The following is an 18887-nucleotide window of genomic DNA, read 5'->3' on the forward strand; positions in this document are numbered from 1 at the left end:
TTTGAATTGTGAAGAAGCGGATGTCCGCTGTGTCTGCTTGTCACCACGTCACTCAATTCGCCTTACATCTCCTTTGATTTTTTTCATGTTTTTTTAAATTTTCCTCAGCCAGCTACACGCTATGTGAGTATGAGTGTGTGCCAGGGTGCACGTACATCTCCTTCTTCCCTTGTTTCCTGCTCTTTCCTCCGTTCCTTCTCCCTTCCCCTCCTTTCTTTCACCAGCACACACTGGGTGCAGAGGGAATGTGTCGGAATCTAGTTTTACTCCATTCTTTTCCCACCTACATGCCGTCTGTGTTGTCTCTCCTCTGACTAACTCAAATTCTTCCCTTTTCCCCTTTAACACGATGTGCGCTAGCTCTGCATATACTGAACCCAGTCTTATTTTGTCTGACTGCAATTTTATAAACTCTAGATTTAGTCAACGATGTCCTATTTCCTGCATGTTGTCGGTTGTCATGGTGTCTCTTTGTTTTTGATCCTCTTTGATTGACTGTTTTCAACCTTGTGTTGGTTTTTGTGTGTGTGTGTGTGTGTTGCCAGCCCAAGCGCAGCATGAGCGGCGAGGCACAGGGTCCGTCGGATGAGAAGATTGCTGTTGTGAGCGTCGACGACTGCGACACGGCATTATCGCTTCGCTTCGGTACGCAGCTCGGGAATTACAGCTGCGCAGCGCAGGGAAAACAGACCAGCAGCAAGAAGTGAGTCCGTCTCTTTTACCTCCATCACTGTAAGCCGCGTTCTGCTAGTCACTAGTTGTTTCTTTACACGTGTTGGCTTGAAGGCAATGTCAATGACCTGCAGTGTGTACAAACTGCAGATGCTGGAGTGTATAGTGAACCGGTGGATGATGCTAGTTACCACACATTCAAGAATCTGCTGTGTGTGAATATATTGTATGGGGCATTGTTTCAGTTGATGGGAAAAAGATGTTCAATTCAACTCATGTAGACAATAACACTAGTAGACCGAATATTCAAAACATGATTATATGATATCTTTTTTGCCTGTATCCATTTCCCACTGCCTGCACAGTAACTGATGGACTCGCCAGCAGGTGTTAAAGTAGTAGTAAAAAGGTAGAACTGTTGATTAGTGGAAGTATTACTATTTTTTCATAACTATGTATCATGTCTTTGTCTGTGTTGGAAGGATTTGTTCGAACTAGTTCCTCCTTAAAAGTGGAAATGTTTAGCTTCACAGATTTAGAGTATCTCAGGTTCCGCCTGGTTTGAACACAACATCCCAATTTCTGAAATGGAAAGAAGGTGTAACACACCATTGGATGCCGGTTGGAGTGGTTTGATCTGTGGAGCTCTTGGCTCAAACAGTGTTTCCTCTACACCTAAATATCTTATTTACGCCCCGGCTGGTCATTGCTGTCGCTACATGATCACGGCTTACAGTTGTCCTGTGCTCTCTTTATTGCTGTAAACCCGTTTACTGCAACGGATGCTTTTGCAAAGGATTAGAGTTCTGTTGTCGGCCCGTGGTGACGGGGGTTATTTGTCCGGTCCGTCTGCACATCTCAGAGGGTTCGTTCACCCGTCGTGTCTCATGCCGCGCAGCGATACCGCTCGTGTCCCTCTGCTCGTCTCATCCGTCTTCTCCTCATGCCACCCAAACACTCCGAAAATCCCCCTACGTTGCTTTTAATCCACTCCTGCTCCCTTTTTCACCGTGGCGACGTTTTCGGGGGTCTAGTGAGCAGCGCGTCACAGTGCGGATATGTCTGGCCTCGCCTCTGTAAACTGTGATCAAGTTAGCTGCGTCCTGCCCGGCGCCCGGTGAGGCCGAGAGAAGAGGAGACGGGTCAAACGCGTCAACACTCTTCTCTCTGCTCCATCTCCACTAACGGCGCGCCCTCCTTCTACACTGTCCCGGCTTCGTACGTCTAATGACACTCGCTGTTGATATTTGTTCTGCAGCTTGCGCTTCATCTGTTGTTTGTTTTACTCTGGCGCCTCTTGTCTCGCTGGGTTCTGTCTTATTCACCCCCCCCCCCCACTCCCCCCTCCACACGTGACGCGTTGACATAGCCAGCCTGAAAGAAGAAGAAAAAACTCAAGTCGAAAGCATACTGCTCTGAAAACACAAAACCACTGTTGCTGTTACCAGCTCATGAAGTCTCCTAAGTGTTTTTCGCTGTCCCTTACATCGTCCTCCTTACACCCCCCCCGTTTCCTTTCCTCCAGAAGTCTTCCATCTGTCTATTCGTCAGCCTTTATGCTTAATCTCTCTTGATATTGGCTGTTACTCACACTTAATCTCTTTTTTGTTCATCTGCCTCCCCGGCTGTCTCCGCTGTTTTTCCTCTTCTTTTCATGTCTGCAACTTTGGTTTTTGTAGACGTCCCCTAACATCCTCCCCCTTTATACCTCCTTTGCTGGTTTCTGTCTCCTTCCCCCCGCTGCCTTCTCATACACCTCTAGCTCTTCTCTCTTGATATTTGCTGTAACTTATATTTGATCTCCTGTTTTTTCACTGCCTCCACATTTCTCTCATCCCCTTCTGTTCCCACTTTCACTCTCAACAGCATCATTGTGTCTTCAAAATGAATTGTTATTTCTTTTGACATTTTCCACTGATGACACATTACTCTCTTCAATCCCTTTGCATCTCTCATACCTTCTTTTTACACTTCCTCCCATCATCCCCCCTCACCTCCATTCCTTAGAGATAATCCACGAATCCTTCCTTATTTCCCTTCCTTCTGCACCTTATTCACTCCTCTTTCTCTTTATTCCCTCCTCTCTCAGGTCTCTGGACCTCACTGGTCCATTGTTTCTGGGCGGAGTTCCCAACGTACCGGACAACTTCCCATTTGGCACCAGGGAGTTTATCGGCTGTATGAAGGAGCTGCACATTGACAGCAAGCCGCTGGACATGGCTGGGTTTATCGCTAACAATGGAACTCTCCCCGGTCAGCACTGCTAAGCTTGCCCTTAAAAAAAAAAAGAACACATTTTAAGGGCCATCTGGCCCTTTTTTATTTTTTAAATAAATCTATCCTAAACATTGTAATTTAATGATTCCCTCAGTCAAAAAAAACAATGATGGATTTGTAAAATGAAATAAAAACTTTAAAAGTCCATTTGGAAAATACGCTAAATATGGTCATTTTTATTGAGCTGTAAATGTGAGGCCTTAATGGATTTTATTTAATGGATTTGCTGACATTAGTGAGATGCATTTTAGGGACTGATTGGTTATGGAATGTGTGTGTGTTGCCCCTCATAGGCTGCAGCGCCAAGCTTCCCTTCTGCAAATCCAACCCCTGTCAGAACGGAGGAACCTGCAGGGTGAGCTGGGAGACTTTTTCCTGCGACTGTCCCCTAGGTTACGGAGGGAAGGACTGCAGCCACGGTGAGAGGCTCATCATTAGGGTGTTGCATTGTTTTGACCACTGTCGACCATCAACAATGCCACATTAGGTAAACTAACACAGTAACGCCAGTGAGGGATAATTCACAGTTTTGGTCTGACCTTCAGTGGCCTTCGTTTATCAGCAGCACCACATTAATTAGTGAATAAATGCTTTACTTTACTATAGTATACTTACACTTTGTTTGATTACAGAAATGTATCCTGTATTAATGTAACGATTCCCTCTTCAATCCTTCAGTGGGTTGGATTCCGTTATTTCAGATATTCATTCAGTTTGAATTATCTTTCATTTTAAGTTACTTGGAACTAGAGCGCAAATAGCAGGTTAGCTGGTTGTTAAAATGCTGGATATCTGGCTTTATTTCCTGTGTACACCTGGTTCGATCTGGTGGGATTCCCAACACATGTGGGGACCTTCTGGAGTCCACCTGCAGTCATTTGAAAAGAGCTGAAACTCTTTTAAACTTTTAATTCTTTCTCTAAAGGTTGAGGGCCTCTTAAGGTTAAATATCATAGTAGACAATAATAAGTCACATAAGGGGGAGAAATATTTGAAATGCCGTCTATAAAAGGTCACAGTAACTGGGGACGTTCTGGTGCAATCAGTGGATCACTGTGCTAAACCTTTCCAAATTGTTTACAGTCCAATTAGCAATTTAAGATAAAGAACATAGTTAGAGGATTATTAATGGAATATTTCACACCTAGCAAGTTAACAAGGTCATTTTAAAATATAATAAAATTTCGTCTAATGATGCTTTTTCCCCACTGCTAACATGTACTGCCTGCGAATGTGTTATAGCGACTCTAGCAGTGACATCTTGAGGCTCTCTGAGTACTGCAGTGCTTTTATTGGCTGACTTCTTCTCACCCACTACATCAGTGATGCCACACCCTCACCGCTTCCTGGGCAACAGCGCCCTGTGGTGGGACCTGAAGAACGACGTAACCATCTCGACGCCCTGGTACCTCGGCCTGGTGTTCAGGACCAGAGCGCGAGAGGGGACGCTGCTGCAGGCTCAGGCTGGCCAGTACACCAGTCTGCTGTTCCAGGTGTGTGCACACACACACACACACACACACACTCTCTCGCTGACTGTCGTCAATTTGCGTTACCGTCTGCACTAGAAAATATTAGAATATACCGGAACAAAATACAGGTTGTTGGTTTCGTTTTAACAAATGAGACCACAGCTTACGTATTGATCCACTTTCAAGTGGCCAAGACCACATTCCCCATAAACCTTGTTATTCCTGTGGTACAGGATGTTGTTGCCAGTACCTCTCTCTCCCTTTTCTGGCCTATGGTTTTTCTGTCTGGCTCTGTTGAAGAGGATAAACGTGACAATATATATTTTTTTCCTTTTATCGTTGCCAGAAGCATGAAAAGGTTTAGCTGGATTTATGCTGCAAGATAAATGGCATTTGCATTTTTTCAATTTCGCTCCATAAACAGTTAGATATTGTCATTTAAATCAATGCTACACATTCTAAGCCAAATCCCACCAGGCGGTACAGCATGTAACATACAGCCCGGGCTGCTAATTGTGTTAGTCACATTGGTTATGGGAATTATAGTGTCATGGCTACTGCAGCTAAAATGTACTTCATTAATACTAAATGATCATATTCTATGGAAGACAAAGAGCTAAAAAGCTGGTATTATCCCCGAAATAATCGTCAGCTTTACATTTTCTGCATCCAAAGACAGTATTTAATTAGCAGCATCCTGTCGAGAGTGCAGCCAAGATGCTGGATTTTGATTTCATGCACACACACACACACACACACACACACACACACACACACACACACACATAGAATCCCGTCTCATTCTCCTCTCACCTACCCCTTTTGTTGTGTGTGTGTGTGCCGACCTGCTCTCAGGTGATGCATGGTCAGCTGGTGTTCTCGGTGACCCGTGGTTCGACCCGGACGGTGCGTCTGCGGTTGGATCAGGTTCAGGTTGCAGACGGCCAGTGGCACGACCTCCAACTGGAGCTGCGAGACGTCCGCAGCGGCCGTGAGACGCGCTACGTGGCAACGCTAAGGCTCGACTTTGGACTCTATCAGGTAACAGACATCACTCAACCCCTGTAGGTTCCAGCATCTAAGATTTGTTTTAGCCTTAAAGTAAACGCTGTTATTTGGAATTAGATTTGAATTAATAAATCATTTCTGCTTTATTAAATAAAGACAATTGATTATGTGGTGTTCTTTTTTTGAACAACTATACTTAATGGTTTCACAAACTTATATATATATTTTTTGTTTGAAATGTACAGTGACTTAGGTGTACTAGATTTTTCAGTTTAATAGAGATCTCTAATTAGAATTGTGAAGCTTTGAATATGAGTGAAGATGAGATAGCGCTTTTAATATCCTCTAATCTAAAATGTCTCCGTATCATCCTCACTTCCCGCTGGGAGTCAATACAGTGCGAGAGATCACTGCAAAAGATATTTGCAAATTACCAGGACATTTACGTAAATACAAGATCATGTCTTTTACAGATTTTCCATAAACTAGTTGAAATGATGATTGCTGGAGGCTCTTCTGTAATTACATGAAATGTTGCAGGAGTATCAGGTTTAACGTAAATTCACTCTTTTTTTTAACATATTTTTCCATTTCTACAGTTCTTCATTATGTTATCCCATTTTCTTTCCTATTTTCTTTGAACCCAGACACACACACAGATTTTCTTACACTTTCTAACACTAAAATCTGGTTTGGTGATCCTAGTAATCCTAATGCCTATTCTGTTGTGGATTCATTTGTAACATTGAACTAAATGATGTCTGTTCAATTTTGCCTGCCTGTGTGTACATGAGGTTTGTACATATGTGACAGGAAGGAAGGAAAGAAACAAGAATACACTCTGTACGATTGTTTTTACATTATTTTTGATTCGTAATTTATCTGCCAACAAATTATGCCTTTCATCTTTTTTATTCTAGTTCACCCGGCTACTCTTCAAAGTGCATCGAGTGATTCACCGAGTAAATGGTGCAGAAAACTATCAATCATTGCCACTGCCAATTAAACAGTAATTACCTCTGAAAGCTTTTGGCATGTTTGCAGCTACTATCAGCCAGATCTCACTCTCTAATTCAACATCCTTGACTGCTGCTTTATTGGTGAAAAATGGGGCTCATTGATTATTTTGTTATGGTAGTTGCCCGTCAACATGGCTTCACAACAGTGTCTGTGTTGTCAGTTGAGTATCGACCTCCTCCAGCACGGCCGCATGTTATCGTATTGCTTTATTTCATTAAGTCAATCGCTCACTGTGCAGTTCTCCTTCTCTTCCTTGAACTGACATAAGACGCATTAATGGCCGGAAACTCAGTCATACTAAATGAAAATATAGATGAATCACGACTTCCAGTTTGTGATGGGGAAAAAAAAGAGAAAGTTAATGTTTTCTGAAGAAAAAAATTCATATTCTTTCAGTTAAACATATTACAATTACTGCTAATACAAAAAGGGATTTTTCATTTCTCCTTGTTATATATTAATCTACCATAATATTTTCATACCAGGAAGGGAGATTGGTCTTAAAATGATAACTCAATACTGAGTTTGCATACAACAATTAATATTAATAATCTTTTTTTCCCCTATCAATCCTCTTACGTCTCTCCATTCTTCTCTCCCCAGGGAACAGTGATAGTGGGAAATGAGATTCATGGTTTGAAGGTGAAACATCTGCATGTGGGAGGAGTGTTGGGCTCAGGAGAAGTTCAAAACGGGATAAAAGGATGCATTCAGGTGAGGATGGATGGATGAATTGATGGATGGGTGCGTGGTGGGGAGCTGGAAAAATGAAACACAGGAAATGTAATGTGGCAAAGATTTTGACTTTGGGATAGACTGAGTTCAATATTCCTTTTGTTTTAACCCTCTGATCATTGACCTCTGTCTCTTCCGACAGGGCGTTCGGTTGGGTGTACGGCCTGACTCTCCTCCGCTACCACGGCCCTCGAGAAGTGTCAAAGTAGAGACCGGCTGTAACGTTGGCAACCCCTGCGTCTCGTCTCCTTGCCCCGCCCACAGCCGCTGTGCCGACCAATGGGAGCGGCACACCTGTGTCTGCGAACCTGGTGAGTGAAAAGAGACGCAATGCTGGTGTTGTGGAAGATGAGGTCCTTGAGGAAGTGGGCACAACATGAACACTCACACCTCCCAGACCGGCGTAGTAGCGAGCTGTCACCTTTTGTTGGGCCATAATTTAGTAAATTGAAGCCATTAGAAAGAATAAAGGTTAAAAGCACTTGTGCCCGAATGTGCTGCCTGATAATAATAATAAGCAGCAGAGTTCTAACAATCAATCTTTGATGGCTGAAAATACTTATTCCGCTGGAATGTTTGTTGCTGCTTTTCATATCTTTTCTTTTCAAATTATATTATGTTTCCGAAGATTCATCTGAGTTTTCTATTGTTTTGTTTTTTTAAGAATACGGATGTTCAATTTTTACAAAAAATAATTTATTCATATAAAATCATTAACTGAATTCATTAACACAAAAGGCTTATCAAGTCAAAGACCGATGTTTAAGGTTTGGAACTACTGGCACGGTTCCTAATCCCTACATACATTGTACATGTGACCACATTAGATACAGTCATGCAAGAGTAAATTGCTACTGTGCTTACCTCGGAGACAGGAAAAGGTCATAATAAGTCCACATTCTGAGGATTGGATGAAAAAGAGAAGGTGTGTGAGCAGAAGGTGAAAGAAGCCAGCTGACTGGACACCGGAAACATTCTAATCATAATGTGGCCAATATCTGCATGTGTGCCAGTGCTCTAACTGGGTTAAACAGATATTTGGACATGCATAATGAGCTCTCATCCACCTGAGACCCAGAGTAAGAGGCTGACTGCAGGCTGACTTCCCAAATTTCCTTAGTCAGGTGACTATAATGAGGCAGAATTAATGTGGAGGGGAACAACATGATTAAAAGAGAGGAAGAGAGTAGAGAGTTAAATGAAGAGAAGGAGCTAAACATCTATTATATTGCGACAAATGGTGAGAGGAAACATGAAAAAGATGCAGAGGAGGAACAGAGGAACTGAATATATTAATGATTAATGAAGAGTATGGGTGGGGGGAAGAAATAGTGTAAAACAAACACCAAAAGTTTTGAGGCGAAGGAAGAAAGAGAGAAAATCCAATCAAACAGCCTGAAAGCACTGATGACACATTTGCCGGGCCTCGGGCCTCGACATAAAGAAACCTCTATATTTAATTCCACCATGTTGTATTCTATGGAGTATTCTATAGTGTATCCAAAATGAAAATATGCCCAAATAAGAGTATCCGACTGAACTGTCTCCTACTTACTGAGTATTTCTACACACTTAGTGATATATTATAGTTTACATAGTATATAGTTATATATTATATATTACATTTATAAAATCTGATTATTTTTTATTTAAGCATTTCTTCTATTTTTTTTTTTTTAAAATATATTTTACAATGCGGGATAGTAACTGTACTTAACTGTACTCAAAAAAAAGTTTGACTAGGCCCACTTCTTATACCAACATTCCCATTGGTGCGTTTACATTGGGAACCTCAATTTCACTGAAGCTTTTTTTCTGGTGGAGCAAAATAGTGCAATATAATGTTGTGCGTCACCACTGCTATTCAATAGAGGAGAAATCTAAGGAAAGTTTTTCAAGAAGGCAAAGTCAGAAAATCGAGAGCAGGAGATTAAAGTTGTGTCGAGGGTAGCGGAAGAACAATGAGGGAGAGAGTTTGTGTTTCACGGAGGATGTCGTTTGTTAAAGTGAGAACGGCCCGAGGCCTGACGACATGTGAGAGGAAGCAGAGAGACTGTGGCATCCCTGCAGCATCCCGCACGGCCCGCCAGCTACGGCCCACACCTCAACTTACAGAGACAAGCTAGCACCCAAAGCATATGCCCAAACTTTATGTGCATGCACCTATTTACTGTAAACACACACACACTCTCATTATCACTATCTTTCATCAGCACAGTGAGCATTAAAAATGGAAAATGCTAAACAATGGATGCCGCTTCGGGACAAATCAAATCAAAGTTTAATAAGCATAGAAAAAAATTAAATAGAGGTGCACTCTGAATAATTCTCTTTCATGTATGCATGTGTGTGTGTGTGTGTGTTTTGGCCTGGTGCTGAAACTAGCCCTGTGGCTCTCATGCAGCTGAGTTTCTAGCGCATGGAGACACCGGCCCTCACTCTCTTGTCAGAATACGTGTATACATTCTTATTTAGGCTTATGTGCGTGTACACACCTGACAGTTGCTGCCAGTTACTACGGGCTAATTCACTGCGGTCACATGCTTGACTTCCACGAGCTGCTTGAACAACCAGCGGCATCACATGTAGAAAACACATCCTCAGGGATCATACCGAGCCATTTATCAATGATTTCTGTTTGCGTTTAGACCATCAAATTGGGATTGATCACAACAAATGACAAATATCATTTCTTCACAGGTAGTATGTCAGAGAATTACTTTATACGAGGTTGTGGTTTGTGGGTGTGGTGAGCAGCTGCAGTGTATTATACTTTGAACCCCCGGGAGAAAGAGATTTATGAGTTTCAACGTGTATTTCCAACTTGGAGTAGATGCCAGATTCTCAAGGTGCTGGATCAAGTGGTTCTCTGTGACAAATGACTCCTCACCTCTGAATGTCATTTATTGATCACGTTTGATATTAAAGCCAAAGACGTACAGTTACTTGGTACTGCTGCACAGCTTTATGAACGTCCATGATACAGTATGTTGAGTTTTTTCTATCTTGGTAATGTGCTCTGGGAAGATGATTTCCCTACTGGCTACAAAGGTCTCCTAACTCCTCAAAGGCGTTATGTTAACTCCAACCATGATCTTCGCCTTTAACTGGATCTTTTTGGTGCTGTGCCCTGCAGCGTTCCTTGTCTTTAAAATATTTAGAAGGGTATTGTATTAAAATGGACTATTCTCACTGTATGTGGTTCATCGCGCTGAGCACCCACTTTCACATAACACATTGTCATTGGACTCTGGTAATCTTTTGTTTTCCCACATGTAAGTGTGCATTTTTGTAGTATACTTCTGACATCCACGGTGTGTTTGAGAGAAGGCAGCAGGACCCACAGAAGATGAATCACGTTTCTTCTTTGGTGTTGAGGAGAAGTCAAGCTGACGTTAGCAATGAAGGCTTTAAAGCCAGATGTGAAGCTGCGGGTCAAACGGGATGTGTGTACACCCCGAGAGCCGTAACTTTTCAAAGACGCCCCGCGCTCAAGCTGTCAAAGACAAAACGTACATACACACAGATGATTTACAGCTCTTTGTTCTTGCTGGCTGGAGCCTCTCTCTCTCTCTCTCTCTCTCTCTCTCCCTCTTCCACTGTTGTGACAAGGCCAGTGTCATAACAAGTGCCTGAAAACTGCCAATGCTGTCGTTGCCTCTCTCCGTCGGTTGCCATGGTGAAAGTGCAAGGATGTATAGGGCCAAAGGAAGTCAATTGAGTCTATGTGTCTGTCTTTAAGCAACAAAGCGACTGAAGTCGGGACCACACCTCGAATCATACGTGTGCATGTGTTTTCGTACGGTGGATTGGAGGTGGCTCCACAAAGAACGGAATAAGCCGCAGAGAGACAGACAGAGACATTTACATAAAAGGAGTCATTACAAAACCTTGGGTATGTCTAAAGCTGCAACCAAGGCCACGGGTTTGAAAAGCAAAGTCGCCCCTGTGAAAGCAGACCTGACACACACACACACACACACACACACACACACACACACACACACACACACACACACACACACACACACACACACACTCCAGAGGGAGGAATGTAGATCCCAACAAAGCCGCACACGCACTTCAGTCACACTTGAGTCTATAGAGGCGACCTTCTATTCAGTGCTGTTAAATTAAAAAGGCGCCCTGAAAGTGCTGGCGTGTTGGAGGAGGGGCGCCGATGCATTTGAGGCAGAGATCCGTGTTGGGGAGGAAGAGGGATCAGTACGACGTTCAAGGCCAAATGTAATCATATTTTTTAAACCAAATTGTTTTAATGGTTAGTATTAACATGAATGATAACGTGAATATTTTTGTCTAGTGGTCGAGAAGCTTTTAAACGCTAATGAATGTTCGTCTTTGGTTTAGATTCTAAATCTATGTCTGTATTTAAGGCACCTGGAACATAAACAATGAAAACACATCATCATTGATATCATATTATATTTTATATAGATACTAATATCAAAATACATTTTAAAGTCAGAGAATATCTTGAATAAAAAGTATTTAACCATGTATATTATCATTGGACCAAATTATTCTAATGGAAGATTACAGAAGCATTTCATTCTATACTATAAACTTTACATATTAACCCAGATAATTGAATGCAGTCATTCAGCACCATGTATATGTGAGTGTATTAGATTTATTGCTTTTAATTTTAAAACATAAAAGTTGGGTTCATAATTCGGATAAATCACATGATATTTAATCCAACTATCAACATTAAAGTCTAAATACAATAATTATTTTGTATAAAAGCAGGTCTGGATGAGAGGCCTTATTTATTTGTGCTAAATACACCGCAGGGCGTGTGCTAAGCACTCTGCATTCATCATTAAATTAAAGCAGGGCTTTATCGGTTGGCCTGTATTCCCAATAAGAGGCTGGTGTGTGTGTGTGTGTGTGTGTCTGTGTGTGTGTGTCTTTGGATTGCGTTGGAGTGTGTGACGGCTTCATTCGCTTTGCTTTGTGAGGCAGATTGTTGGGCTGTTATGGTTAAGAGGTGTTTTTAAACGTCTCCAATACCTTCATATCTTTAAAATTAGTTTCTCTGTTGCTCCAGCACTGTGTGTCCAGCTTAACTAGTCAGTGTTGTGCACGTGTAATCAACTATATACTAAGACCACAACCAAAGTTTACCATTGTCACGTCATTGTTAACTCCTTCATAATATGCCGAGTTTACATTTTTTCATTGAAATTTGAAAATATTGCTAAATCATTTTCAAACAAGCATGATTCTAACAGATTCCAAAATCTTTCCTGTCTTAGTGTTTTGAGTTCATCGTTTAGAAAAATCGCAGGATAGTTGAAAATGAGTGTACTGTTTCCTTAATGCTCCAATTATACTTGTTTGTGTTATTTGTAGCTGAATTTGCATGAGTTTTTAAAATGACTTTCCTCGAGCCGGTGTGGTGATTTTCTTTCCGAGGCAGCGTTGCTTTGTGTTTCATTTCTGAGTGAATGACAGCGTTGTAACGCACAGTCGCGGCTTGTTTTCCATTAGTCGGCCCCAGCTGGGGGGAGTCGGAGAATTGTTGTATGTGATAATTACTGTTTGATGTTTGAGATGCTTACCTGTGAGCTGGCTTGTTATTATTTCTGCTATGTGGGTTGCATATTTTGATTTCAAAAGGCGCCGTGTTCTGCTCTCGTGTTACGGTCGTACATTCAGAGGATGCTCCTCAAGGACACCGCCTGCGCCTTTGTCAAAAGAACTCTAAGTTTATTTAGTTAAATATTTCCAGTGGTAAAAGGCCAGAATATCAATCTGAGGTACTACTCTGATATTTGGGTCACAGAGAGGTGACAGTATGCTATTGGTTTTCCTGAAGCAGTGATGTGATAGTGTCTCTCTCTGCCCAGGTTACTATGGAAGAGGCTGCACTGACGCTTGCCATCTCAACCCATGTGAAAACGAGGCGCAGTGCCACAGGAAGCCCAGCTCTTCACACGGGTACATCTGTGACTGCGGAGACAACAACTACGGGCAGTACTGCCAACACAGGTACGCGCACAATCCACTCCACGTGGGCCTGTGGGACGTTTAGACGGGGTCTAAAATGTCTTCGGAGAGTCGGGGGGGAAAAAATCCTAGTGGAACGCGTCCTCAGTTCATTATAGTTAATGAGATGTGAGCAATGAGGACGGAAGAGTTTAGTGACCATAAACCAGTAATAATATCTGAGGAGTGTTTGAAGGTGTGAAACGCTGTATTCAAGGTGAATTCTTAGCGGACGTTATTTTTTGCTCTAACATCCTTCTTCATATTTTTTATAGTAATGTTAACTCTCTATGACGTATGCTCATGCTTCCTTTAACTCTTCTCATACTGGCCCCTCACACCCCCTAGATCTTATTATCTCTGGATTCTCCTTGAATCTTCCACTATCAATATTTGATCAGTTTGATCCCTCTCTTGGCTTCATCCGTCCCTCCTCCTCCTCCTCCTCACATTATCTCTTATCTCTACGTTTCCAACTCAGTAGTTTCTTTGTTCTTAGTTAGAAGTCAGAATGAAGTATATTTCAAATGTAAAGTTTTTGACACGCTTCATTACTGTCTTCCCCCGTTTCGACTCAACCGACTTGTGTAACTGACCTGGGTGTGTGTGTGTGTGTGTGTGTGTGTGTGTGTGTGTGTGTGTGTGTGTGTGTGTGTAGGATTGATCACCACTGTCCCAGGGGCTGGTGGGGATCTCCGACCTGCGGCCCGTGCCAATGTGACACCGATAAAGGCTTCGACCCGGACTGCAACAAGACCAGCGGACACTGTCACTGCAAGGTAACAAAACAAACACACACATCGCAACTGTCAATCAAATGCTGGTTTTTGCAAAAGTAATAAAGTGACTGTTTTTAATGTAAATTGTGTTTTACGCTTGACTAAAGTGTAAAGATTGGTCCACAGAGGCTGAAGGGGGTGAAGTCTATTGGGAACAGTATCTGTTGCATGATGATGATGATGATTCAGTTCGAACGAGATGATCAGAAGCAGATTTTTAGTTGGACGGTAGCTGTTGAAATCTCCATTGAATACGGACCGTTTTTTTTACATCATCATTGGATTAGGATTAGAAAGACTTTGGTGTTACTCTACAGCTCACTTTGGCTTTGGTTTACGCCCCACACAGTCTGATGGTCTGACTGAATAAACCAGACGTACAAACTACATCAGCTAGGAGACCATCCCTCCGTATTAACATGTCTGCCTTGTGTGAACGTGTCAGTGTGGATACTAATGCGTTTGTGTGTAGCCAACCACGTTTTATGCTGTCCTAATCTGATTTTTTTAGCCTAATCTGTAATCGTTGAAATTGCCCTCAAACAAAGTACTTTACCTCATGCGCTGTGTTCCCTTTGCCTCCTTGTTCGTGATCTTCTGAAAAACAGAGCTTGAAATGAAGACGTTTCTGCTTTTCATGCTTACTGTATAATATTAGTGATGTTATTGTAGAACTTTTAAAAAGTTGCTAACAGGCTGAGATAATAATGTGTTTGGTAAATACAAACTGAAAATCTCCAGATATGTTTGGAGACATGGGCTTCAAGGTAAATGCTGAGGAACTTTTCCACCTCCAGCAAGTTTATTGGAAAACAAAAATTTGCATCATTCTGCACAGAGACTGTGAAAGTGAAGCTGCAATTGGTAAAATACATCCTTGAATCAAGGGGGGGGTTAAAGAATAAAGCAGTGATGCAGCACCATCGACTTCTGGAAGCACCGTCATTACGTGTCCGAAATGTGGTGTTGGAAATAGATCCTAATGCTAGTTTAGCAAACTAAATGCTAAAGAGCTTTCCTTATTCTCTGGCACGCCTAATGTGTGTGATGACATAATCGCTGACTCTATCAATGAAGCACACCTCGTGTGTTTGTGTTTGTCAGGAGTTTCACTATCGTGTGCGAGGCTCTGACACCTGCCTGCCATGTGACTGCTACCCGGTGGGGTCCTTCTCGCGGTCATGTGACTCCGAGACGGGCCAGTGTCAGTGCAGGCCCGGCGTGATTGGTCGCCAGTGCAACTTATGTGACAGCCCCTTTGCTGAGGTCACAAATTCCGGCTGTGATGGTGAGAATGCTCCCTGTTCAGACATTAATGTTTTAAAATGACTGTAGAAGGCTGCAGCCGTAAACTCACACGGGAGGACAGACATTTGTGATATTACCATTTCCACCACCGACATCCTTTAAATGGATACGTACATGTCACTATCTTGCAGCTCCTGTGTGGCTCATTAAAAAAGAAAAAAAAAGATTTTTCAGTGAACAGTATTTTGCAAATTTGAATTGTTATAATTTGTTACCTTCGGTTGAAAAGTCCCTTTCTCGGTGGTACAGAAAACGCTATTATGTGTAATTTACTTTTAGCATGTGTCACTTTTAAGATGGAATTTTGAAGCAGTAGATTATCCATGGACACAAACAGACATGAAAGGAAAGGAAAATAAATATGTGATACTGAACTTCCACCATAATTAACTATAAGTGTGTATTCAGAGGATCTTTGTTTCTTCTTTTGTTCTGTCTTTGCAAATGGGAATGTTTGTCGAACAAACCTGCCCAAGCGTACAGTAACAAAGAACCTATTAATTATATTCAGATTCATCTTCCAATTATTGGATGTATCTTTTTTTCTTTTCTGTGGAGCTTTTTCACTTTTCAGTTTCAATTCTGCAATATTTTATTCTCTATTCTATTCCCACTTTCATTTAGTGGAAAAGAGAAACGTCAAGTGAAAAGAAAAACATTTCCACACCATCGGGGACTTTTTTCTAATTAAAATGTTCCTCGAATGATAAGGCTGACTTTAAATACTGTCTTCCTCTGTGCAGTCATTTATGATGGTTGTCCAAAGACCATCACTCAGGGGATCTGGTGGCCTCGGACCAAGTTCAACCTCCCTGCAGCGGTGCCCTGTCCCAAAGGCTCTGTTGGTGCGTACACACTCGGACACAAGGGATGGAATCGTTTATGTGCGCTACGTCCTCGAGAAAAATCCTCCTGTTTCTCCTCCTCGCAGGTGCAGCCATCAGACACTGTGACTCGGAGAGAGGATGGATGGAGCCAGACCTTTACAACTGCACCTCACCTCCATTTGTGGAGCTCAACGCTGCTGTAAGTAGAGTAACACCAGTAAGACCTTCAAATACATGTCTGCGTTGGGCCCAAAACTTACTGCTGAATGCGGGTCAAATGTAAGATGTGGCCTCGCTGATAAAAGCCGTCACTTTATCTCAGCTAAAAGTGCTGTTGGTTATTGGATCAAACAGTCCAATTACATTTTTTGAGAACAATTGTATTCATTTATTTATTTTTGTGGCATTGATGTAGTTTCAGAGGTGGCCAATTTTTAAGCAACCTTTAACGAACTACAGATTGGATCCAATACCTCTGAAAGACTCTCTCCATGAAGGTTGTGGTACTAAATTCAGATTTAGATGAACCATTTCACGTTTTTGTTGCTGTCCTCATATTTAGCTTGATTCTCTGGAGCGCAATGAGACCGAACTGAACACCATCATGGAGAAGAAACTTGCCCACCAGCTCCGTGACGTTACCGAGGCAACCGCCAGACTCTACGGCAACGACCTGCAGATCGCTGAGCGGCTGCTGTCCCGCCTCCTAACGTTTGAGACCCAACAGAGCGGCTTCGGGCTCACCGCCACTCAGGACGCACATTTCAACGAGGTGAGGATGAAAACACGTCACTTGAATACTCCTTTTTTTTTTACCAAACTCGGGCTCCCTGTGTGCTTTGCTCTGGCATTCATTTCTGGAGAAGGGTGAGAGAAGAGAGAGAAGAGTTTGCTGCTGTGGCATATGGTTGAAGACATGGAGACTTGTTTTTATTCACTCCAAGGTACACCTCTGGGTAGAGAGTGGGCAGCAGCACTCCTGTTCCAGACAAGGGCTCCAACCCTATAGTTCATTTCAGCCTAGGAAGGTTCCTCGATGAGAGCTGGTCAGAGTCACCAAATGCAAAGGAAAGGTGCTTTAATGCTTTTATCATCTATGGCATCAGGCTCACTGGATCAAATTATTGCGGGAGGAAACATTTATGGTGAAGCTACGGTCAGAGATTATTGGGACATTTATTTTACACAACCAAGACTACTTAGAGTGTGAGATAGATTGCCACATATTTACTTAATTTGATGTTTTTATGATTCAAAATGTATAAAAACCAGAAATATTAGTAAGAACATATTAATACGTGTACCTGCAAGTTATAAAAGGTTGTTTGAAAGAGACAAGATAGTGAAGTGTAAAGCCAAAAAATGACTTCATGCTGTTGATTTTCATTCACGGGTAGCCAACAAGCTGATCAACATTTTGGGAAATAATCTGAAATGATATTTGTTAATGTGACATTTAACTTATTCGAAGAACTAAAGCAGAATTCCACTCTGCATTTCATTACTGCCACCGACAACCCCAAATCTGCAGAGAATCTGCCATAAAACCAAAATAGCATTTGTTTTTTTGTGATAAATATGTTCACCCTTTTTGGAGTAAAGACCAAGGGGGGCGATGGTAAAACTAGATGTATTTTCTCTGTAAAGGATGTAATGTTGCTATGGCGATGCATTGACAGCGGCTTGTCATTTTCCCATATTAACTGACAGGGTCTCGTTTTACCGATACGAGTGCTTCAGTGGAAGATGCTCGAGCTGAGACAGAATCATTTTAGCTTGATAAAATATTTTGTTAAATATTGAGCTTGTACATGTCAGCCAACACGCATTTCAGTTGACAATAAATCATTTTGTCCATATATCATAAAGTAAAACCCTTGTCACAGCTGTTACTAATATTCAAATTGAATGGCTCATGTGTCAGTCCTTGACAAATTGCACGTCAGATGGAAATTTGATTTGAAAAATTCTAATTTCATATATAACAGTGGAAAAAAGAAACCTCGCACACAAATTTAAGTAAGAATCGATTTAATTACAGCTTTATAGCAATACTTTCTGTGCAATTTGAGCCGACGTCTGCCATTAATTGTTGCATGTAAGAAATGACCTAGTCATAAATGCAGTGTGTTTGAGAATCAAAATAGCCCAAGAAATGCTGTTGTGATACTCAAAAGCATGGATGTATTTTTACACCTCTACTAGTGTTAGCAGCAGAAGTCACGCTGATGAGTTGGTTCGTGCAGCCAGGATGTAATTCATTGAGAAAGGGGTCATGGGTCATGGTCGGCAGTTAGAAAGCAGTATTTTTCCCAGGCAAGCATGTCATGATTTATGACAACAGGGAGAATTTGGCCACCTGATGACAACTGTTTGAGAAGAAGCCACACCCTGCGGTGCTGAAATCATTCATGCTGCCAATACAGCTAAGAACTGTTGCTATAGAAACTGAGTGAGTGTAACAGTAGCATGCCATACTCCCTCCTTTTAGTAATTATATTCAAATTGATTTGAATATTTTATTACTTCATACACATTTTGTTCTTATGTATAGTAGTAATAGGGCCAGTTTTCCACAAAAGGAGGAAGTACCCCTAGTTTAAGTTGTGAGGTGTAGCCGTCATTTTACATTGTTTGCTATGAATTTAGGGTGGAAGAGTTTATATTATGTATATCATACCTATTGCTCATGCTGAATTCTGACACACTTTAGCAGCAGTTATGACACTGTGAGCAGAAGCGAAAGGATGGATGAATGTTTCTTTGCTTCCTTTTGT

General features: G+C 41.8%; 1 protein-coding gene across 3 annotated transcripts in view; it reads left to right on the forward strand.

Moving 5' to 3' along the window:
* Positions 1-18887, forward strand: part of celsr3 (cadherin, EGF LAG seven-pass G-type receptor 3) — a 71755-nt gene that overhangs the window by 32047 nt on the left and 20821 nt on the right. For 2 of the 3 annotated variants that reach the window (XM_062563661.1, XM_037478478.2), the window contains exons 7-19: positions 546-703; positions 2762-2925; positions 3243-3368; positions 4273-4442; positions 5277-5462; positions 7053-7163; positions 7327-7495; positions 13058-13199; positions 13855-13975; positions 15080-15263; positions 16027-16128; positions 16215-16309; positions 16673-16882. In XM_062563661.1, the coding sequence (XP_062419645.1) occupies positions 546-703; positions 2762-2925; positions 3243-3368; positions 4273-4442; positions 5277-5462; positions 7053-7163; positions 7327-7495; positions 13058-13199; positions 13855-13975; positions 15080-15263; positions 16027-16128; positions 16215-16309; positions 16673-16882 (1938 nt within the window). Of the gene's footprint in view, positions 1-108; positions 124-545; positions 704-2761; positions 2926-3242; positions 3369-4272; positions 4443-5276; positions 5463-7052; positions 7164-7326; positions 7496-13057; positions 13200-13854; positions 13976-15079; positions 15264-16026; positions 16129-16214; positions 16310-16672; positions 16883-18887 lie in introns of all 3 variants that reach the window. The other variant, XM_037478477.2, reaches the window with a different exon arrangement.

The sequence above is a fragment of the Pungitius pungitius genome, chromosome 1, assembly GCF_949316345.1.
Source record: "Pungitius pungitius chromosome 1, fPunPun2.1, whole genome shotgun sequence".
NCBI classification, from domain to species: domain Eukaryota; kingdom Metazoa; phylum Chordata; class Actinopteri; order Perciformes; family Gasterosteidae; genus Pungitius; species Pungitius pungitius.